Source organism: Leptidea sinapis, chromosome 2 (assembly GCF_905404315.1).
Source record: "Leptidea sinapis chromosome 2, ilLepSina1.1, whole genome shotgun sequence".
Lineage (NCBI taxonomy): Eukaryota > Metazoa > Arthropoda > Insecta > Lepidoptera > Pieridae > Leptidea > Leptidea sinapis.
Window position 1 is genome coordinate 3,860,443 of NC_066266.1, and position 25,667 is coordinate 3,886,109.

At 34.1% G+C, this 25,667-nt stretch overlaps 1 protein-coding gene across 1 annotated transcript; it reads left to right on the plus strand.

Annotated features, from left to right (window-relative positions):
* The first annotated feature begins 610 nt into the window (after nucleotides 1–610).
* Nucleotides 611–21,881, plus strand: LOC126976577 (prostamide/prostaglandin F synthase-like). Its single transcript, XM_050824971.1, has 7 exons — nucleotides 611–829; nucleotides 9,396–9,491; nucleotides 11,832–11,940; nucleotides 13,152–13,280; nucleotides 16,135–16,268; nucleotides 17,816–17,887; nucleotides 19,493–21,881. Exons 1-7 carry the CDS (start codon nucleotides 770–772, stop codon nucleotides 19,508–19,510), a joined length of 618 nt encoding a protein of 205 aa, XP_050680928.1. The 5' UTR covers nucleotides 611–769; the 3' UTR covers nucleotides 19,511–21,881.
* Nucleotides 21,882–25,667: the final 3,786 nt, after the last annotated feature.

A 25,667-nucleotide genomic window follows, 5' to 3' on the forward strand; every position in this document is an offset into this window, starting at 1 on the left:
TTTTATATATTTTTATTTTATTGATTTCACGCAAATGAGTCAATATTTTTGGTAAGGTAACGTCAAATCATGTTGCTAATTTTTGGGTAGTCTGGCTCACATCGGCTTCCACCACCGTTTTCAATTTATTGTTATTCACCTGTGTGAGTGGTCTTCCACGTGGTTCGTTCAAATCAAAGTTTCCTTTACGAATGCGTTTAAACCTAAAGGTTTTTAAGAGGAAAGTTTACATGTACAATTCATGCATAATTTAATAGAGAAACACTCATAATTTTAGAGGTTTCTACTATGATGTGATAAACACATTTTTTTTGCGCTTACTTAAATGATTATTGTGGGTTATCCCTAAGAGATAGCTATATACCATCGCAGTTTTTTTTTGTAGACTTAAGTAAGGTGTACAATAGTTTAGTGCATTATTTTGATCTATCTCGTAGTGTTCAGATAGGCCATTGCAAAAGCATTCTTTACAGCCGTGAAACTGAACTGTTCAACTCACATTACTTACTGGCATTTACCTAGTCTCCAAAGCTATAATGAAATTAAAAAAAAAATGTCTGTTGTCACTCACCATGTCATGTTGATGCTAAATGGCAAATGCTACATAATCAATAATCAATCTGATTACTGTCTGTCACAATAACTGCGTATTGTTTGATAATTTATTTATCCTGTAAATAAATTCTTTGATGTTCATTGTGCGAGTGTGTTTTTGCGCAATTATTTGAATTTTACTAATTACATTTACTGCTAAAAGTTGTTTTCCAAAATGTCGATTGATATTGATACCATTGGATCTTTCAAAGTTAAAAATATTCCTAGTGGAGATGTAAGTACACACCTGAAAATATAATTTTGTTCCTCGCATTACGGATGATTTTATATTTCTAATAAGGCTTAGAAGTAAACAAGAAGTACAATAGTTATATTACCTACAAGTATTGTAATGTGATTTAGCATTTATGTATTGATGCCGTGTTTTCATGTTTGTTAACATAAAACCACGTTTTATAAACAGGCTAGCAGCGAAACCTGGCGTTGCTCGGGAAATTATTAGATTTTACTAGACCGTTTCGCATCAATTTTACCCTTTTTGGAACTTTCTAGATCATTCCAGAAAGTCTTAGAACTATCTAGATTGGTTACATCAGTTGCACCCATTCTAGAACTTTCTAGATCATTCCCGAAGTTGGAGAAGGACAGATGTATATAATTTCACATTTTTGCCACCCACAACCACCCATCCCAACCAAATTTCCTTATGCACACCGGGGGACCAATGGGTATTTGCCACCCCAACGGGAATTTGATCAAAATTGATAGAAGTATAATAGAGAACACTGTGGAGATATGTACGGACATTAGCATTTTATATAATACTAGCTGACCAGACAGACGTTGTTCTGTACATAATAAATAAAATACCGTTTTTGATGAATTTGTTAATAATTTTTCATTGTAACATAATATGCTCCTTGTTGTTATAATGAAATTGTTTCACAGCAGAACTGTCAAACCGCGCATCAAAAATACTCTCACAGAAAATATGTCCAAACAAAACAAATATTGGAAATAAAAATAATTATGGGTCCCAAATCGAAATAAAAACTATCCTATCTCTTAAGTTGGACTAAACTGCACTCCATGAAGTAATCCCCATTGAAATCCGTTCATTAGTTTAGGAGTCCATTGAGGACAAACATTGTGACACGAGATTTATATATATTAAGATATTAAGATTTGGGGTGTGGCTTAAAAGGCAAATAAAAACATCATAACATTTTTACCATGAGAAATGGCTGACATGACACATCACCCGCTTTTGCCTGTGAGGAAGTAAAATAACTCATAAATAAGAAACAAAAGCAGGTGCAGACACAGGTAGTGTAGGATGGACTGTTTTGCTAACATGTTATGTTAAAAAATTGGCCCAGCAGACCCAGCTTTACTTAGCAATAGCAATGGTTGAATGAACGAAACCAGTTCAATTAACCAGTCCACTATGTGTTGACGGTTCACATATTATGTCAAATGAACTAGTTCAATTCATAGAGTGTAGACATAAGACAGACGTAAACAAGGTGTTTGTTTAGTGACCATGTAAAACAGAATGTAAATTATGAACTCATTTTCACAACTTTATTTATAGCTTCACACTGCCGGCCTTTTACAGAGTATCTACCAAAAATAAGTTGATATTTTAAGTAATCCAAAAGATTATTTTATATGTATGTAAATAAGTTATGCTTTTATTTAATTTAGCTAATAAAATCTTCAGAAAATTTTACATTATTATAACAAACAAATTTTAATAATACTTATTTATTCAGTATAAATTAATGTCATTATTACTAATTACCTAACAAACCCATACAGTCGTTTCGGTTGTTCTGTCTCGCAACTTTTAACTTATAGACTGCCTTCTCTAGCATCTACACTATAATCGAAGGTGAACTACAGTCCATGATTTGAACTAGTCCATTGACTAGTCGACGAAAAAAAAATGAATGGTTAAGTTTTTTCACACTAAATATGTTGACGAACAATCTCTACTAAGCAAATATTGAAATACTGTTCGTAGAGACAGGTACTCTAATATCATGTTTTCAAACAAATTCTCGAAAGTTCAGCTACATGTGAAGGAGTTCCTTCAGGTGTTTAAATAGTGGAATATAAAGCTAAAAACACCTGGCTCAAATTTTGTTTGTACTTGCACTGTACAGTGTGCAAAAAAGTTTGTCTTCATTTCATTTTCTCGTACGAATACGAAAAATATTTTTATATTTTATACATCTTATGCATTAATTATATTATTAAACTACATAAACGTATCGGTTTTTGGTAGTAACTTATAGTTGTCATTCGATTTATATGTTTTTTTTTTTAATTTATTTTTTTACCGTAGTTGAAAAGTTATTTTTTCACTATCACGCTGAATCGTCATTTTCAGGAATTCGTACTATTCCAGATAATATATTGCTATCACACTCATCTATTAAAAATATATATTTCAAGAAAAAACGTTCAAACATTACACTGACAACAAAAAAAAATTTCAATTCGTTTAATTGCAATATGTCGTCAGGGAAATTGAATTGCTCTTCACTTCGAATTACCTCAACATTAGCTGCTTTCAATATTTTTTGGAAGAATTTATATCGTTATGTAAAAGACGAATCCACGTCATCATATTCTATATAGTCGGAGGTGGCTACATTTTCTTTTATAACAATAACACCGTTTTCATTAAGAGCTTCGCAACATCGTTCAATAAATTCTACAAAATCGTAGTCATTGAGTTGCCCAAGTACCCACTGGCACCAGATAACATCGTATGGTTTTTGCGGTACAAAGTTTTGCAGTCCAAATTAAAAAACACTTTATTCATGTAGGTCACGGAAATGACACTTATGAATGTCAAAAAAAAAATGAAAATATTGTTTCTCATTGAATTTACCTTTACGAATAAAGGGTTGAGCTAATGAGAAGAAGTAACAAGAAACTCATTGCCACTCTTTTAAGTCAAGATTTACATTTGAATTGTTTTACAAATCATTTCAATTACAATATATGCAAAGTGACGCAACAAAAATACTCAAATGTCAAAAACTGAAAGGCTTACATGAGTAAATCAAAAAAAGTAAATTAATACTTAAAGAGTTATTGAGTATAGTAGGTGCATTAATCCACACATACCGTAAATAAATAGAGGCATTATGTGAACATTTCATAAAATAAAATATATAATAACTTTAAAGGAAATAATAATAATAAAAAACACACCAAGCAGACCTCCCGGTAACAATATCATCCAGTCCAATTTGAAAACCTCTGCCTCATTTTGCATTACCTTCACTAATCCATTGTTTTGCCGTGATAGTGAACTTCTCGTCTTGTTCGACTAAATCGACTTTTTTGAATATAGGAGAAGGTTCTTCGCTTTTCTGCCGATACCAGTTCCACAGTCTAATGCACGTTTTCTAGCTGGTGGATTTTCTGAAGATAACAGGTCACTTAGAACATAAATAGTACAATTATGTGTGTTGTAATCCTTTAAAAAGTATTTTAATTAATCAAGAACTTAAAAAATATCTAATAGCAATAACAGCAAAAGAATAACCCGATTATTTTAGAGCGCAAAGACGCGTGCAACGGTAACTGCGAAACTACTTAGTGTGCTAAAAGTTATAATAGTTAATTTAAACTGTTACTCATAAAAAACTTTAACCATGTTAGTATTTAATGCTCTAAAGGAATAAATTTAACTTCAAAGTTAATTATAATTATTTAAGTGTGATCGGTGATCAGTAACATTTATTAAAAACCGATATCCCTTAGTAATAAACTCATAGATGTTCAATTTGGAAATAAAATTAACGAAAAATATGTAAATGAATGTTTTAAAATAAATAGAAAAATATATAAATAATATGTAAATAATAAATGACTAAATACTTTATGAAAGTGACACTAGACACCAGTGGTAACTAAACACAGGATGCCGGCTAGATTATGGGTACCACAACGGCGCCTATTCCTGCCGTGAAGCAGTAATGTCTCAGCATTACTGTGTTTCGGTCTAAAGGGCGCCGTAGCTAGTGAAATTATTGGGCATATGAGAATTAACATCTTATGTCTCAAGGTTACGAGCGCAGTTGTAGTGCCGCTCAGAATTTTTTGGGCTTTTTCAAGAGTCCTGAGTGGCACTGCATTGTTATGGGCAGGGCGCATCAATGACCATCAGCTGAACGTCCTGCCCTCTCTCGTGCCTTAATTTTATATAAAAAAAAAACAATACAGTAATACAACAGTACTTTAAACAGTACTTTAATTTCATATTAGTGCACCAATACACATGCACATGACTTACACATATACGATAATTTAGTATTCAACACGTTGAAGCTAGGTAGGGACTTGCACATCTCCCAGGAATTTGTCGTGTTAATGGATCGATTAACACGACAAAAACCTATGTGGATTGTAGTTTAAATTTGTTAACATAAATAAAATTTTGTGCTAATGTTAAATTAACTAATGGTGACATAAAACCTCGCTATAAAATGTAACGCTGTAGTTACTTTTAATTTGTAACAGTGTTATAATAATAAACGTTTTAAGTTAACAATTTTAACAACTAACGGGCGTTCCCAATGTACTATCTACAGATAGAGATTAATTACTACCTTCTACTGTCAGTAATCAGCTGTCAATAATCTGAAGCTGTCCCAATATATCCGATAAGTCATTCTTATCGCCTTATATGGGACGCGTGATATGCAATTTCCATACAAACTTCTATCGCTGGTAAGCTATTCGTCCTCCCATTGACAGACAGCGTGTACGGAGAAGGTGAGTTACCGTCGATAAGTTTATTGGGACAGAAAAGTCAATGATAGTTACGATTTTTATCTCAAGTAGGCCACAACCGGAGATAGACTGAATATTGGGAACGGCCAACTCTGCTATCGCTACTGCCCTCGCAAGGCGACTGTAAAGATCGAGCGAGCTATCATGTTATTTCGTTCAATAATATAATTTCCACTGTTTTATTATATGTATTTAAAAGATTTCTTTTTTTTAGTCTCAGAATACTCAATAGCGACCTGTAAATTTGCGAAATCCAATATTGCCGCAATGCGAATTAAAAAAACGTTAAATTTTTATAAAGTTTATTAGTAGTTATAATGTTGTATTTTTTATATCTCGACCCTTAAGATCAGAAGAAGTTGAAAAAAAATTGACATTGACTGTTAACCTGACATACAAATCCGGGTATAAGATTTAGCTTGTCACACATACTAAAGTAATAAAAGTGGCCTGTCTCCATCTGTGGTCTAGCACAGCAAGAGGCTCAGCTATCTAGACGTATAAATTATCTAAGTCTTGAACGATGATATCAATCTCATCACAAAAAGTAAACAAATGGGGCATTATCTGGATCTGGAACTGAATCATCATCACCACCATACAAAAAATCAATCTCTTTCTCGTACATACTACAAATAATCAATCTCTATCTCGCACTACTTGTCGACTTGCTGTTTTTCTTGCGAGCATTTTTGGTATTTATAGATACAGTATAACGTCGTTTTCCAATTCAAAAACATAGTTAAGGCTAATTCCAAATTGAAAAACCTAGTATGTCGAAATTACAAACTCAAAAATCCACCATTTACGAGGTATTTGTAATTGGAAATGTCATATACTATGATTTTGGTTTCGTATGTACTATATAGCAATTGGAGTTACAAGGTTTAATGGGTCACTATTTCTGGTTCCAAATGGAGCAGGAACACGGGTGTTTTGACGAAATACGCAGCCTAAAATTCTACTACGATTGATCCAATAAAAGTCTGAAAAGAATCATACTAGGTTTTGTTTGGGACAGCCGATCAATATTTGATACATTTGAAATAAACAAAACGGAAAACGACCTGCGTCCTTGGACTTCGTACCCACTTTAAACAGGTATGGCAGGTGCAGCAACTTCGTTATGGTTTGGTATTTGCATTGTTAATGTCAGGGAGTTTTTAATTTGTGTCAACATCTTTTTTGTCCACATTTTTCTGGCATGTTGAAGTGCAAGATATTTTGGTGTGCTGGTCTGTTTTCTTTGAAGCAAAATAAGTTCCTACACGATCTGTTAAACTTATGCATTGGGAGTTGACACTGGGGCTAATAGATATATTTAAAAATGGAAATATTTAAAGATTATCAATAATAGTTCAAATTTCGTGTTTTAAATACTTAATTTTTAAGTGTAACGTTAATAATTGACACGAATTCGCAATTAACCGGTTTGTTTTTTGTTTTTTAACTGCCATGGGTACATTTAGGTTATCCTTAAATACATTTTTATGTTAAAAATGTGAAATGAGAATTCTTCATAAGTCCATGACACATTGCACATGGTTATCATAGTAATCAATATATTCGTGTTTTATCTTATCGTTTGTCAAAGTAAGTGGTATTTTTCTACGATACACACTAATATTGATAATTTCCGATGGACTGAAAGTAGGTCTGTTTGTTTGGTTGTGGGCCAACAGCCAACGAAGGGTATCTGATAGTCGGTCTCGCTACCATTTCTTAATACTGAGGTGGATACGTTGATATCGTGATCACATTCTAATGTTATATTGAAATTCAAATATTTTTATTCAAAATAGGATATAAAATTACTTATTGAACGTCAAAAACTACCACCCATTCAAAAGAGACTGCCTCAGACCTGAGAAGAATGAGCGCAAGAAATTCAGCTGGCTTTTTTTTAAATATAAAATATGGATTACAATGTGATATCGTACAGTAAACATTTATAATTAGAGAGGCTGAGGGTGTTCGCTTTATTCCCAGTCCGTGGTGTCATTAAGAAAATCGTTTATGCTATAATAACCTTTCCCACACAAACGTTTTTAACAATTCTTTTAAATTTCTTAACACATTTGTTTTGTACATTTTCTGGGTAGAAGCATATACATCGCCCAACAAAAGACTTACTAACTCGACCCAACCGAGTAGTAGGCATAACAAGTATATGTTTGTTCCTCGTGTTAACATTATGAATGTCACAGTTTCTAGAAAATTCCTCAATGTGCTTATGAACATACAGAACAATATATAAAAGCAGAGACCCACATATTATTATGGACCATTGAACTAATCCCTGGTCTGTTGCACCCCAGTATCAGCTCAAAGTATTTGACCTCGTGTAATGCAGAGGTTAAGTAAATACTTAAAACAGACAATCGTAATATTTAAGTACCTAATAAATGGTTACTGCGCAGTACAAGCATACCCCGAGATCAATTATAGGCCCTTAATTGTTTCTAAACTATATTTCTGCTGTTTGCCCATAACACAACAATATTAAAATATTCACTTATGTGGTCATAATAGCTCATTAGAAATATTATCTAATAGTTTATTGGTTGATAAACGAATCTAGATATAATAAGATATCACAACTTGTACAATACTGCGTCATTGCTTAACTTAAAGGGTAACCGGGACTATTTATCTACATATTACTCAGGCCCAGCCCTCGGTCTGACTGCCAGCTGCTAAAATGTCATCTCAATATCATAGCTAGACTAAATATCATAAGTTGTGTGTCAACAATTAATAATAAACCAAATTAAATTACATATTAAAATTGTAACCAAAATTTATGAACGATGTGGTACTCGAACCCGCGACCTCTCGCGTTCCGTCCGAGCTCTCTTACCAAGTGAGCCAACCGTTCGAGCGACGCATGGTTCGTAAATCTTGGTACGTTTTGTTCAACTCTCAGGTTGTGGCTTATTAATCACAAAAGTGAGGGCTATCACTGTAAAGTTACAAATACTTTACATTTGAAAGAGCGACATCTCAAGTCGATTTCCTAATATGCACTTATTGGGTTTGAGCAGGTTATCAACTGTAAAGTAGATCCTGTAGATCCACAACTACAAATGGAGCTACAACCTGAGGGTTGAACATATACCAAAATGAAGATATATTTTCATGTTCATCTAAAACTTAAAAATTCATAATATAACAAATCTTAGCACAAACAAAGTAAATTTGAAGTCACCAAATTTCTCCTATATTGTAAAAACGTACAATTGCAATTTGACAGATTTATTTATAATCTTAATATATATAAATCTCGTGTCACAATGTTTGTCCTAAATGGACTCCTAAACTAATGAACGGATTTCAATGGGGATTACTTCATGGAGTGCAGTTTAGTCCAACTTAAGAGATAGGATAGTTTTTATTTCGATTTGGTACCCATAATTATTTTTATTTCCAATATTTGTTTTGTTTGGACATATTTTCTGTGAGAGTATTTTTGACGCGCGGTTTGACAGTTCTGCTGTGAAACAATTTCATTATAACAACAAGGAGCATATTATTATGTTACAATGAAAAATTATTGACAAATTCATCAAAAACGGTATTTTATTTATTATGTACAGAACAACGTCTGTCTGGTCAGCTAGTTTTTTATAATTTTAAGTTCTTCAATTTTGTTAACAAGTTGTTTGCTACTAAGTTTCAATTTAAATTATGGGTGTACTCATTGAAACTGTTTAAGGATGTGTGTTTATGTCTATTTTATGTTTAATGATGTATCTGTATTTTTTTCGAATATTTTTTTTTAATGATAAATAAGGGACGAGGCGAGCAGGACGTTCTGCTGATGGTAATTGATACGTCCTGCCCATTACAATGAAGGACCGCTCAGGATTCTTGAAAAATTCTGAGCGGCACTACAAATTATTGCGCTCGTCATCTTAAGACATAAGATGTTAAGTCTTATTTGCCCAGTAGTGTAACTGCCGGCTTTTCAATCAATCCTGCCGAATTTGATATGGAAAGACATAATTATTTACTATTCTTTTCAGACAGTTGAGTTAAAAAGTTTTTGGCAGGACCAAAGTGTGGCAATTATCTTCTTTCGCCGATGGGGCTGCATGTTTTGTCGACTTTGGGCTAAAGAGGTAAGCTTATTATATTAATATCTACTTTAAGGGTCTCTCTTTTATGCACTGCTGTATCTCGGGTGAAACTGCTATTGTTTAGTGAGTAGCACCCGGGGACGTCCACTACCGACCAAAGTCCGATTGTAAGTGGCGTTCCGGTTGTGCTGTGCATTCTTTTATAGTACTTAATGTCAATCTCATGACATTGACAGTGACAATTATTGTAAACTCATATTTTATTCAGACTAGATGTCAAGACACTATATGCACGTGTATGAAAGAATTGACACCACTTGATCTTCATATAGCCCAGTGGTTAGTGACTCTGCCCACTGAGCTAGAGGTCCCGGGTTCGAATCTCGGAAGGTGCAAACATTATATGATGAATATGGATCTTTGTTTCCGAGTCATGGATTTTCTTTTGTATTTATGTGTATAAAAAATAAGTATATCATATAAAATATATTGTTTTCGTGCAACCCATACCCGAAACTATGCCTAGTTTGGGGCAAGATAATTTGTGTAAAAGTGTGTCAATAAAAAAAAATAAGGAAAATTTACTGAGGCTTATTGAATTTCAACTGGGAAAACGTTTGAAAATGTTCTATTTGCCAATGCGAATCACGTCTCTTTTTCTTATTAAAAAAATATAGGTAGTTCGTCAATTTCGAAGGAAGTGCCAGTCAAGAAGAAAGCCAAAGTGAAGCGTGGTAGTTTCTGTCATATGTTTTTATATGGTGGAGGAGGACAAATGAGCGTTCGGGCCACCTGTTGTTAAGTGATCACCGTCGCCCACAGTCTTTGGTAACATAAAAGGGATGACGATGTCCTTTCCACAGCTTGGTTGTACGTGTAATAAAGCTTCTATAGAACCTCACTGTGGAGGAACGCCACACATCCAGATGGTGGGGATGATATCCTAATGTAATGTAGCGGCAGGAATCAGGTCAAACAGCTTCGGAACACTGCGTTTTTTTTTAAAGACTAAGGGATGAGACGACTAGGACATTCAGCTGATGGTAATTGATACACCCTGCCCATTACAATGCAGTGCCGCTCAGGATTCTTGAAAACCCCAAAAACTCTGAGCGGTACTACAACTGCGCTTGTCATCTTGAGACATTCACTAGCCACGCCTTTAGGTCGAAACACAGTGATATTTACACATTACTAGTAAATGCGATAAGTCTGTCTGTCATATTATATGCGTCTAAATAGATCTATTACAATTGAACGAAGTAGGAATGTAGGTTTGCGTGCAAGCGTTGAAGCATAACAGTTATTTAAATGTTTATTCGAGAATGCAGCTACTATACGAGAAGGTTTACAATGAGGTATTGATGGAAAAGTTTCCATTTGTCGTTACGACAACAACAGGAAGTCTTTAAATGTAATTGGCACTAGTTCCTCGCTCCGACTTTGTTCTTGCAAACCAGTTTGGCTACGATGCTTACCTATCTTTTACATTGTTCCCTTATTTATTTATTTAAAAATATCCACATTTGTTTACATTGATGCGTTAAGTATTCATAATACAGACTTAATATAATGTACTTAATGTAACAAACAATTACAGGTATCTACCACATGCTTTAATCATTTTCACAAAGTAAATATAAGTTTAAGAGGAAAAAAAAAAGCTTGTAATAATGGTTAAATGATTTGGTATTAAATTATTGTTAAAGACTAAGAAATACAATTATTATGACTACATTTTATTCACTAAACTTACATACAAATAATATATGAACTGTATGGACAGAAGATGTGAAATTAATATCGATGTAAGCACTTGATGTGTTTACCATCTTGCACAGCCTAGGAATAGGAGAGTTCGTTCCAAACATAAATCTTCGAACCGGCGGAACTAGCTTCCGGGGATACCTACTAGGGACACGAAAATTAATTTTATTCATTTTTATTAAGTTGAGGACAGACAATCTTGTCATTATTTAAGTAATCTTTTGTGATACTTAATGATATTAACGTTACATTCAACTGATGAAATAATTTTTAAAATCTGTTTAGTTATGCTTTATTGATTATAAAATACATTTTAATATTGAATATGTACCTACATTAGAATCTTGTAATAATGCCTAACAATTGGTTAGAGCGAGAGGGGAGGAGCCTGCCTACCGCTGTCGTACGGTCTATGCGTGAGAGAAAGGGAATCTAGACAGACTGGTGGCGTAACGCGTTACGTTACGAAGCGGTTTTATCACTTTTAAAAGATCAGGGCAACGCAGGAGCGATCGACGTGGAGATCTATGGGGGAGGCCTTTGTCACCGTTGATAGTATTCAAATTTGGTAAATGAGCTTTTGTATTTATATATATATTATTTTTTATATAACAGCTCAGCGATATAGCTCCAGTGCTTAAAGAGCACAACATAAAACTCATCGGTATTGGCGTTGAAGAAGTTGGCGCCCAGGATTTCATCCAGGGAGAATACTTCAATGGGGGTAAGTGGAGATTACTATTTATATAAGTACTATACGCAAGCTTAGGGGGCGTTTATACTTTTCGAGTTCTCTCGGTCTGTGTGCATTCCTAGGAGCTAGACAGACCAGTGGGAGGCTCCTTTGCACAGGATGCCGGCTAGATTATGGGTACCACAACGGCGCCTATTTCTGCCGTGAAGCAGTAATGTGTTAGCATTACTGTGATTCGTTCTGAAGGACGCCGTAGCTAGTGAAATTACTGGGCAAATGAGACTTAACATCTTATGTCTGAAGGTGACGAGCGCATTTGTAGTGTCACTCAGAATTTTTAGGGTTTTTCAAGAATACTGAACGGCACTGCATGGTAATTGACAGGAGATCTTTGTTTCCTTTAAAACTGCACTGTGAAAAAAAAAACAATCCTATCCGAATTCTCGAACGGTTCGCTCTAGCCTAACCTCAAATGCATATTTGTTACAAGCGTACGTGTCACCTGATGTTATGTGATCACCGATTCCCACATTATTCACGCAACGCTTGAGAACAACAGAATAATCTACCGCGACAACAATTGCCGGCCTTTTACGAAGGTGAAGGAACACACTCTTTTGAAAAGTCTGAAAATGAAATTGTATGCACAAAATTTATAAATTGGTTCACCACTTCTGTACCTCAAAGCAACTAATCAGTTGATGTCATATTGATTGCGTAGGGAGACAAAAGCTCTGATGGTAATGGATACGCCCTTCCCATTATAATGCAGTGCCACTCATGATTCTTGAGAAAACCCATAAATTCTGAGCGACAATACAATAATTGCGCCCGTCACCTTGTTACATAAGATGTTAAATCTCTTTCGCCCACTATTTTCACTAGTTACGGCGCCCTTAGGTCGAAACACAACAATGCTTAAATATTACTGCTTCCCAGCAGAAAAAGGCGCCGTTATGGTACCCACAATATAGCCGGCATTATGTGCAAAGGAGCCTCCCATTGGTAAATGCCCTAAGTCACCTCCTACGACCCTTGGGCCTGGGACTTCTCTATTCTTTCTATCTAGACGTATGAATAATCAAAGAAATAAATAATCAATCTGTCTTCTCTTTCATAGCAAGATAGATTACTTTTCAGCCACCTCTTGTTCGTGCCTTCTTTAATGTACTGAACAACGAAGTTAATTCAAGCTGGTTTTGGGAAAACCTTCAATGAAAAAATGTTATTGAATGTTACAGATCTATACTACGTAGAGGACACAGCTACGTATCAAAAGTTGGGTTTTAAGCGGTTCAATCTGATTACGATACTCTCTTCACTGCTATGGAAGCAATCACGGGAGGCTATTGCGAAGGGACGACGAATGGGTACGTATATTATGGAAATTACTTCCCTCATGCTGATGATAATTTTAGAAGTAAAGTAATTTGCAACTTGTTAGCAACACACAATTACAAATTTAATCATACAAATTCTTGACCGAGTGACTCATGGATCGTAAATCTTGGTATGTCTTTTTCAAACTCTCAGGTTGTGGCTCTAGGATCTTTCAGGGCTACAGGATCTACTTTACAGTTGATAACTTGCTCAACCCCAATAATTGCATATAAGTAATTTGTCTTGAGATGTCGCTCTTTCAAATCTAAACAATTCCGAACGGTTGGCTCAGTTTGTAAGAGCACTCTGACGGAACTCGAGAGGTCCCGAGGGTTTTAGTTCCGAAGTGAGGAATATCACTTTAATAATAACAAATCCTTCACCTATTTAATTTTGAAAAAGTATAATAGGTACATATTTAAATATTGTCTGGTAAAAGTACTGCGTGAAATGTATACATTGATAGCGACTATTTTGTTGATTGCTGTTATTATCAACTGACAGACTCTTCAATTTTATTTGTTTGCTGTTATAGATAACCTTTATTGTTTATATAGGATAACCTTCGTTTGTTTGTTTTTATATAAATACGAAGACCTTGTTGCATTTTGTCAAGTGTAAACTAATTCAATACTAGTGTGTTACTAGGATGAAGTATGTAACTGGATGTGATAAGCAAATGATAAAATCGTACATGTATAAGAAGGACGGAACACCTATTTGTGTCTTTGTGGTCGTAAATTTCAATTGCGACCAACGCGTCAGCTGGGATCATAATTTATTTGTTAATATTATTTGATTGGTAATTGAATGTTGTATATAACAGATAATATCTGATATATTACATGTAAAGTTGCAAAAGCCGTACCGGATGGAAATCAGAAAACATTACGTTTCGTAAGTAAATATGATTTATAGAAAAAAATCCTCGTTTTGTGGGAAGATTGATAGAATAACATATTAACACGTCATAGAAAATTCCCCAACATTTGAAGTAATGTGTAAAAATATTACCATAATTACGATATTATTCAAATAATCAGTAGTTATAATAATAATAATAATCCTTTTCATTTCTTGTTAACAATAGTTTTTTTTACAGTAAACACAAATTTACATTGTATTTGTAATTTAGCTTTGGTTTATTTTAGTAATGTGTAAGATTAAATTAAAATATAAACAATTTGTGGGTTAACAAGAACCCCTGCATGAGTATAGGCCTCCTCCAAAGATGACCATTCTTGTCGGGCTTGTAATATGGAGTACTATGCCAGCTAATCTTTTCAGATCATTTTCCCAGCGGTCTAAGGGTTTTCCCCTTCTCCTCGTGCCTGTAGGTCCTTTCCACTGGGTAACTCTTATGGTTATCAGCCATTCTCGCTACATGTCCAGCCCATTGCCATTTCCGCTTTTGATCAGTTCTTAAGTAAGTCAAAATTATCATTCTCGCAACATAGGCGAGGCTTGTCTATCATGTTCTACTTATTTTTAATTTATCCGGATGTATACGGCAAATCCAGTTGAGACTTCATCCTAGGTATCAATTACATTTACATATTCTATGGTGAAAGGCTGACTTCAAGACACGCCACGTGTCAGTCACGCGGCAGTCACGTATGTACTTTATAGGTACACGATATAGGTTTATAGTTAAGTTACATTTTCGGTCAGACGCCAATAAGGATGGTGGTTTACAGTTAGAATTTTTTACACACTTACACAAATTATCATCTTGCCCTACACTAGGCATAACCTGTACGCTGGGCGCAAAGACAATGATATATTTAATTCGCTGTACATTAAACATACATACATCGCTTCCATTATTTAAATTAATAATTTAAATTTATAATTTGTACTTTCATTTTATATTTTTTTTATTGTAGCGATTGTATTAGTTTTGGAAGATTTTCTTTCAGAAGTAATTAGGGAGAATTTTTGTAATTTTTATGTTAATTAATAATTGTCCTATACTTTAGCACTACTAATTGTAAGATAAGATTAAGAAAATTGTATGGTATATGATGTGGTGTGCTTTAATAAATAAATAAATAAATATTATAAAACCTATAATATATCTGCAACAAATTGAATGCACTACAAATGTACTATAAACATACATACATACATACACGAGGACCCCTATAGCTCAGTGGTGACCCTGCTTACTGAGGTTACTAGAGGTCCCGGATTCAAATACCGATAGGTGCAATCATTTATATGATTAATATGAAAGTTTGTTCTCGAGTTATGGATGTTTATTTGTATTTATGTACGTTTAAGTAAGTATTGTATTAAATATATCATTGTCTTGTACCCATAGTACAGGTTATGCCTAGTTTGGGGCAAGATAATTTGTGTAAGAATGTGTCAATATGATTATTATTAACCTCAGTACTTACTTAATTTTTTCGAAAATATTCAATTTTCTTAGTGTGAAGTTAAAAAAAAACTTATATAACACAATTCTTAAATGGATGTAGCAAGAGAATGTGGGTGGCGGTGATCACTTAATATCAGGTGACCCGTATGTTCGTTTGTGCTCGTCTTACAAAAAAACTTATTTATTAGGTACCTAAACTGATATGCATCGGAATTAAATCGCTAATTAAGATTTAATGGTAGGCCTTCTGGTCACAGAAGTGCCTAGCGCAATTTCAAGAACTCATAGTACTATCATAACGGCAGGTCTGTACAACGATTTATATGGTGACGGCTTGCAAAATGGCGGAGTCATGTTATTGAAAAAAGGCGGGAATGTCATCTGTCATTTTGCGCAACTAGCGCCAAGCGATTGGATGACAAGTCTGGAGATATGCAAGGTTTTTTTTTGTTTCTAATTAGGTCTAGGCGGGGATGCAAAGGGAGATTGGATGCAGACGGGAGGAGCTACGCTGGTCGAAAAGGGCGGGAAACTGTTAAATCACTTCAAACAGACTGGGCCGAGTGATCACCTATCTAATGAGGAGATTCTTAAGGTAATTACTGCAAATTGAATAAAAATAAATTTGTTGATTAAATATTATGTTCTAGTTCAAAAGTGACGGTTTTAAAAATGGCTGGAAAATATGACTTCACAGAAATGTGTGTCACTATTTCTTTTCTATTTGTGTCTAGCGAGTAGCCCTTCTTTATAAGTGGTTATTAAAATTTCAAATTCAAATATATATTTATTCAACATAGGATTTATGATATCACTTGATGAAAGTAAAAAAAACTACTATTCAAAAAAGTAGGCCTCAGGATTTTTTTTGTGACAATAATGGACGAGACTAGAAGGACGTTCAGCTGATGATGATTAATACGCCCTGCCCATTAAAATGCAGTGCCGCTAAGGATTCTTGAATAATTCGAAAATTCTGAGCGGTACTACATTTGCTCTCGTCACCTTGAGACATAAAATGTAAAGTCTCGTTTGCCCAGTAATTTCACTAACTACGGCGCCCTTCAGACCGACATACAAAAAAATACGTGTTAGTGCCGGCAGAAGTGAAAACGGTCTTTGTGTGAAGCTCAATCACGCCTAAACTACTGATCGTATCAACATGAAACTACCACCATTCGATGGGAAATTTATCCTAGATGGTTTATGGCTACTTACTTTTTTATTGCATTTGTAAGAAGATCAATAGAATTTAACTTATTTATTTTTCAAATTCCAACGTTCCTTGATTAATTTATTTACTTTTAAATTCGCCCAGCTTAGTGGGCGGGCAGCTAGCGGCTAGTCTAATATGAATATAGAACAAATGTGTAGCCTCAAACTCCTCTTCTACATATGTACAGGGTGTCCCAAAGTTATGGGACATGAAGGGAAAGTACATTAAATATCGAAGATAGGCTATTTTACTGAAAGAAGACTTTATGTTATTTTTAAAAGTTAGTACTTCTGCATTCAAAGATTTTCTAAAAATTACTTGCCTCGTCTGGGAATCGAACCGGCTGCAATGTAAAAAAAACCCCTACTTTTATAATGCCAATCGAAAGAATGGCCAAAAATTTTCCTACTTGGATTGGTACGAATGGACCGATTAGATGGCCGGCCAGATCCCCGGACCTTACATCATTAGATTTCTTCTTTTGGGGATACGTGAAAGATAAGCTATACAAAAAACGATACGAGACGTACGTTCTTTTGATTGGCATTATAAAAGTAGGGGTGTTTTTTTTTACATTTCAGTCGGTTCGATTCCCAGACGAGGCAAGTAATTTTTAGAAAATCTTTGAATGCAGAAGTGCTAAGTTTTAAAAATAACATAAAGTCTTCTTTCAGTAAAATAGCCTATCTACGATATTTAAGGTACTTTCCCTTCATGTCCCATAACTTTGGGACACCTTGTATATATAGATTTACATTTTTCGTCCATCTCCTTTGTATGAAATTTTGTTTTTAAGGATGGCCTTTTACTATTGATTGTGATGGAATGTTCTGAGTTTATTAATTAATGAGAATAATTGAGAAATTCCCATAAATATGAAATATGAAAAAGAAAATTGTACATTTAACACCAATTAAAATTTTCAGTGCTTTGGACTGGAGAGCGAATACAAAGCAGAGACAATGGCAAACAAGAAAAGGGAGGAGGCAGCATGCTCGGTACGTATATTTATGTTGTCACCCATGGGCTTAACAGGGGGGTGAAAGCGAAGAAACTTATTAAAAATTATTAAGGCTAGATCACTTGCCAATGCGTAGAGACATCTCTTCATTGTGTATGTGTTCGATTGTATTAATCACGGGGAGTGTTCCGAAGAGCTGTTTCACATGATTCCTGCCGCCGAATTCCACCTTCGCACGAGACGCCGCAAATGACGATATCATCCCCACCATCTGGATGTGTGGCGGTCCTCCACAGTGCGGTTTTCAAGGAGCTTTCTTCCACGTACTACAAAGCTGTGGAATCAGCTTCCGTGTGCGGTGTTTTCGACTTCGGTACCCTAAAATAAACTGCGTACACCTTCCTTAAAGGCCGGCGAGGGTCCTGTAAGACCTCTGGTGTTGCTAGAGAATATTGGCAGCGGTGATCACTTAACATCGGGTGACCCGTACGCTGTTACACTGTCCAATATTGCTGTTTTGAGTAAAAACCCCATCAACTAGTATTTCGCAGACAGCAGTATGTCTTCCTCTTCCATAAAAAAATATAAAAAATATTAAAGTTACTTGAATTTTTAATTAAAAATAATAATAGTAATTATATTAATTTGTAATTTAAAAATTGCACAAATAAAACCGAAAACAAAATTTTATCATCGATGCGGGACCTCTCGCTAACTCTCGCGTTCCGTGCGAGCGCTCTTTCCAACTAGCCAACCGTTCGAGTGACGTATCGTTGATAAAATCTTGTATGCTTTCTTCATCTCTCAGGTTGTGGCTTCGTCTTTTATCTTCTTTTCAGTTTTATTTGTGTAATTAATCCCAGAAGTGAGGGTTATCACATTAAAACATAACAATTTGGTTAATTTAAAAAAACTATAAATAGACCAAAGTAATATTATTATTAACAATGAAACCCAATGAGACCACCCGTACACTATTAACCAGGCATTACTATATTTGAATGGTGGTTTATTAGTTGGGTCCGCTCGGAATGTACCATCGACAAAATTTATTCATGATCCACTATGCTGATAATAATTTTAAAGTCATAGAAACAGGTTTTATCAGTGGGAGGCTCCTTTGCACAGGATGCCTGCTAGATTATGGGTACCACAACGGCGCTTATTTCTGCCGTGAAGCAATAATGTGTAAGCATTGATTGTGTTTCGGTCTGAAGGGCGCCGTAGCTAGAGTAATTACTGGCCAAATGAGACTTAAAAATCTTGTCTCAAGGTGACTAGTGCAATTATTGTAGTGCCACTCAGAATTTTTTGGTTTTTCAAGAATCCTGAGTTACAATCAGCCGAAAGTGCCGCTCGTCTCGTCCCTTATTAATACAAAAAATGGTTTATATTTGCACGAAAAATATTGTATGACAATTGATGGACTGACAGAGTCCAATTAAATGATAACAGTTTCCAAGGAAATGTTTGTTCAAGCGAATTTCCACCTACTTGTTTATTATGACGGTAAGAAAATTACATTAAGGTGGGTCACAATTCAATTTTGTGAATAGTACTTAGTTTCACAAGCGGGAATCAAACCCGCAAGAACTGTAGTTAGAGCAACTAATTAAGGTGTTTATAACTATCCACTCCTCAGACAGAAGGGGAACCCTAAGCCGTGGACGAAGACCTTCTCCAAATGCGCGCTGGCACCCATACACTCCATATGGGCTGAACGTAAATGTAAACAGAGTAAAGTTTAGGATTTTACCTTACCTTACCCTTTCTATCTTACCTTACCCTTGTCTATCTTACCTTACCCTTGTCTATCTTACCTTACCCTTATTTATCTTATCTTACACGTTATCGTTTGTAGAGTACACGGCAAGTACTCTTTAAATATATTGAATGTAAAATTTTAACTATGTTGCGGTTTTATTATATTTATAGACAAAATAGATGTTGTTATATTTATTTATAGTTTTTTGCACTATGTATCTATGTATATTATTGTTTGTAAATAATGATAATATATTGTATTTATAGAAGTTAATCGTTTTAAACGTACTTATTTTGAGACAGGTTGTAAACTGTAATTAAAATGGTTGATTTGAAAGATAATAATTATCTTCTTCTTTTCTTTTATAAAAGATCAAAGTCATTTCTTTTGATAAAAGAAATGACTTTGTATTAAATTGTTACAATGACCTAAACATATAAACAGTGAAACACCTAAAGTAAAATTAAATAAAAATTTAAAAGGGATCGGCCCTTTCAAGTACTAATTAATTAATTCTAAATGGTATGAAATATCATACATGATTAGTATGTAACATATCATATTGATAGATCCTATGGGATTTTTAATTAATGATGTATGAAGAATAGATTCTGCATATTTTAATTTAATAAATGTTAAAAATAATTGTACAGTCAGCATCAAAAAGATAGCATCACCCATTTTATTCAAACACATGCCAATACCCATCGTTACCACATATATACATTCACCGAAGGTGACCAAATAGCGTCATCCAAAGTGGTCAAATACATCTGGACATCATAAAAGTCATTAACATAGCTTACATTACATTCAAAGCACCAAATATGCGTACAACTTCGAAAGTGTTCAAAAATATGCGTACATCTGTGAAAAATAAACCAAAGGTGATTCAGTTTAATCGATGTATATGGTAACAATAGAACCTGCCATGTTTTTGAATGGTGACGCTATCTTTTTGACACTGGCTGTAGATGGCACAGTGAGGAACAAATAAAAATTTTACATAAAAATTGCAAACGGAATTTAAAAGCAATCTATTTTATAGAGGTTGGTCAATATTATATTGGTCGATTTTAAAACATTCGAATCGTCTTTTTTTAAATAAGAAATATTATAATATTATAAACAGAATTAATGTTGAATAATCAAATAAGTTACTAATAATACGTTTTATTTAATGTTTGTATGTATTACCATTTTTTATATTAATAATATTCTTAAATAATTTTCATTTAAAACAAATAATATTGCTGAGAAACTGTGGTCCTAGTAAACACACCTATTCAACTTACAAATTTAAGAAATATCCCGGTTGCTTTGTCCAAAGATGATGTAAATACTACGTAAGAATTTAGTTTACTGTGAAACGTGCAGTCATTTGACATAAGTTTGAAATAGCAGTAATGACAGTTATGCGATTGCGACGAAGTATAATCCGGCTAAGTTTAAAAGCGTACAGTTGCTTTTAAAACGTAGTGGATTTCGGCTATCTACGTTTTTACAAGATTATAGCCGTCATCTGTCAATATATTATCAATGGCTGCACGTTTCATACAACCGAGTGAATCGCTTTTTTGTTAAGAATTTCGTTAGGCTGGTTATGTCCTTAAAAATTAATAGTTTATTACCGTACCTGCAATAGTACCTTTTTTATATTTTATTATTATATTTGTACATTAAAAAGATTTAGTAATTATTAGTAATTATGTTATATTCAGATGCTAGAAAAAAATGTAAACAGTATATACGCATAATAATGTATGGGTGTTCAGTGTGCTATCGAAAAGGGCGACGGCTGGGTGGAGAATACGGAGATGGGGAATGGTCGCTTCTCGACTCAGGTCCGGAGATATCTTGACCGACTTGTAATAACAATCAACATTGTTGAACAATTGTCTACTACAAGACTGAAATGAAAAAAGATTTCAATACTTTTAGATATTGTATCCAGTGGTCTTTTTAACTATGACCTTAGTTTGTCACCTAATTACAATGTGTAAGCGAGACAGAAAGATATGTGAATGGAAGCAAGAGGGACAAGTAATAGGTCAATGACCGATATTAACTCTTCTTCGCGACTGGAGCAGATACAGTTTCTTTTTTTAAAAGTTCAGTAAGCACTGGTCTTTCTTCCTTCGATTTAAGAATTTTGATGTTTCGTAAAAATACACTCTGTTAATATTGGGGCATGACACTGCTTATTTTTTTAATTTTTTATTATGTATATTTTTTAATGTTTATTCTTAATAAAGTTTTAATCCTTGTTTCTAGTTTTATTTCATTGTGATGAATAAGTTATATCTATCATTGAAATGGTGTGAGTTAGTGCCAGCTATTAAGTTTAATGTGTAAACTTAAATGCGGGTAAAACTTCTATAATAAGTTGGCCTTTAAATCAGAAAAAAATTTCAGAACATTCTTATGCGTTTCTTCATATTCCTTCCAATACTTTTCGTTCGGACTACACATCGATTCATAGTCGGCGATAGATAATATAATTTTTTATCTGTCCCATCGTAATATATTATATCGTTATCGCCGTCAAATATCACTTTAAATGCAGATCCACTCCTGAACGCACCAAATTCCTTCAATACTCGTCTCTCTGTATTGTAAATCATCTTATAAATAGCTCGCGTAAATGGCTGTATGAAATAAGCATCGCCATTTTTATCTATGGTCAGAGAGTATATCTCGTCCTCAAATATCTCAGCTGATTGGGAGCCATTTTTCAACAGATACGTAGTGTAGTTATGCATGAAGTATATGTCACCTCTTTTGTCTATAATAAAATCATCTATTTGATAATTAGTTCCTTGTATTATTTTAGACTTTTTATCAACATAAGTATAGATTCCCTTCTTTTGAAACTCAGAATAATAAAGCTTGTCTTCGTACTGTAGGTGCCATATTGTTTTATCTGTCAAACCATAGAGTTTAATGACGTTTTGCGTCGGGTAATATCGGTACAAACCTTTAGCTCCAGTCATAAACAATTCGTTTGTTTTTTGATCAACTGCGTGTCCAAAGCTGAAGTTGATGTTAGAAAAAGTGAAATCGATTGATCTATTTTTGTAGTGAAAGTATAGGATGTTTGAAGATCTGTCGATTGCAAGTTGGCCCGAAAATTTTATACCGTCAACAATTCTACTTCTACTGTAGCAAACACTGTTGAGGCAAGCTTGGCATGACTTGAGTTTTGCTTTTGTAGTTCCCAAATATATTACGAGTGCTAATAATACTGCTTTCATAATTTTCCTGAAAAATATTATAAGGCATTTAATTGTTTGATTGAAATAACGCAATGGCACAATATACTTGTATATCTTTAAACGAGCAATTCTTGTATATGTATAATCTGAAACTCGGAAACGGCTCGTACGATTTTCATAAAATTTAGTATTGAAACCTAGATCGATTTGTCGCCCCCGAAACTACCTGAGTTTCGGGGGCGACAAATCGATCTAAATTTCAATTTAAAAAAAAAAAATAGTTTATCCGTATTTTAATGAGAAACAGCTACTGTCACATAAGAATACAAATGTTAATTTCGCCACTATATACAAGACTATAATAGCTCAGATGGGACATTGGGTGATCTGGAAAGCAGAAGACTCCGGTTCGAATCCAGATATCCAATTAGGTTTTTTTTGTTAAATTTTTGTACATTCTTAAAAATCCGAGCAAGGCTCGGTCGGCGGCGTACATTGCAAATAGAAACATTAACCATTGGGAGTGACAATAACATAACATACTGCCACAACACTTGGTAAACATCACTAAGCTACATCAGTTCGTAAAGAGGCTTTGACATGGGGAGAAGAACTGATAAGAAACTCCCAGCCCATCTTTTAATGATCTAAGGGGGCGTTTAATGGGGGGAGGGGGTCGAGTCAAATCTCATCTAATCTTACGTTGACGGGGAGGTCTCGGCAAATATCACGCAATGTTTTTCTAATTGAAACAAAAAAAAAATATGCTATTTTGATCCACTTTATCATATGGACATGTTGGATCTAATAGTCTCTCTTGAGACCGTGCATGATTCTCCATGGACTGAATTAGAGTAGATATTCTTTTTTTAATCATAGTAATTACGATTTAAGTAAGTATTCTATTGTTAAATTTTTATTACACTTATAACTCTCAGCAATATTGATTACTAGTCTTAACTAGTCGTAAATAAAAGCACGAAGCAAAGAACAATGGCGAAGTTTCATACTGCAAAATATTTGAAATTGAATAAAGCGTCTCAAGAACTGACGTGTACTAATTAATTCTCTATAATTTTCTGCATCTACTGACATTATTCATTTTTAATTTGGAACCGGGATAATGGAGAAATAAATGATTATTTTGTTTGAGTTTTTAGGTTAGGTTTTTATTTTAATTACTTTACCGTTCTAACTATATTATACTTATCTATTATATTCCAACTAACATGTTCCAACAACAATAACACCAATTCCAAAAATCTTTATGGATAGGAACTAGTAACCATAGGCAAATAGTTAATAAATACCTACCTAATTACTAACGTCTACGGTACTACTGTCTACGGTCAACAACTCTGAGTATTATATTATGATAAAATGGAAATTTGTTACTTGATGCAATGGTAATAACAGTTTATTTGCAACAAACCAGAGTTGGTTGTCCATAGCTTTATAAGTAATTTTATAAGAGGGAAGTCAAATGCGCAATCCATAGTCGTAGGTACTTCTAAAGTGTGCCTAACCTACGCCCGAATTTAAGGCTCGGGTCGACTTTTAAACTAAGTACTTCCATTTTTATAATCTTAAAAAACTGGTAAAATAAGTACCTAGTTTTCTAATGTCTTATTCTCAATCCAAGATCTTATATTGTAGAAGTAGGTAGCAGTAAATTAAACAAGCAAAATATTTTATTTTGTTTATTGTTATATAAACAGCGTACGTTAGACCAAATCGTGGGGCATATCATAGTCCGGTAATGGAGAGCAGAAGTAGTTCAAAATGAGGTTCAGAGTTTAAAACGAGAGAAAGATATTATTCAAGTCCAAAACCAAGCCATGTAAAATAGAAACTACTTATTAAAATAAAGAAAGCACAAAACAACACAACAGCGGTAACTATAATTGATAGGTATTATTAGCATTAGGTAGATCATAGGTGACAGGTATAGAAATTAGAAACTCATTGATCACTCGCTCATCGCTGTCAGTCATATTGACAGATAGCTTTCCTTGATCTAACCTAAAATGGATGTGATTTCATAGTCGTGACAGCATATAATGTGAAAATGAAATAAATATTTTATTTATTTCCCCGGTTCCTTTTGCAATACAATTTTATCTAACAAGTCAATTTATCTACGAAGTTTTTTTTTGTAACTATCCTAACCTTAGACGGTTATTCCTATAGTCAGGTAAAATTTCGCCATTGTTCTTTTCTTTTTACAATAACAATCCAACGCGTTTACGTAAGATTTTGAAAAATTTCACGTGAGATTGGGGAGGGGCTTGAATAAAATCTCACGACACCTCACTAGGGGGGGAGGGAGGTACAGAAATTTAAAAAAAAAACACCTCACGTAATTTATGGACGCCCCTAACAACTTAGCTTAAGTACTTAATATAAAATTATTCAATTTTAGGTGGCCTGCGCAGAACCAAATAAGAAGCATGCAACATTATGCTCTTTATAACTATATATTTTAATATATTTCTTGAAGTTGTACTCAGTAACTCCAAGTATACTTTATGGTATTTTATTGTTAAATTGAATACCATAACATATGAAGAAGCCCTTAAGGCGACACTACTAGCCGGCAAACTTGAGCGATATGAGTTCACGGCTCCTATGTAACAAAGCCAATATTTTCAAAATTCTTGGGTAAACAGGCGCAAACTGCTTAATTGCTTACAATCCTCATTATTGATTACTAATCTGAATAAATGTACCTACATAAAAATGTAAAATCTATAAGAACAACTTTTATGATAGTAGTTTACTAAACAAATGCATGATGCCGAGAAAAAAATTTTTTAACTGCAAAAAAAACTGGTAGT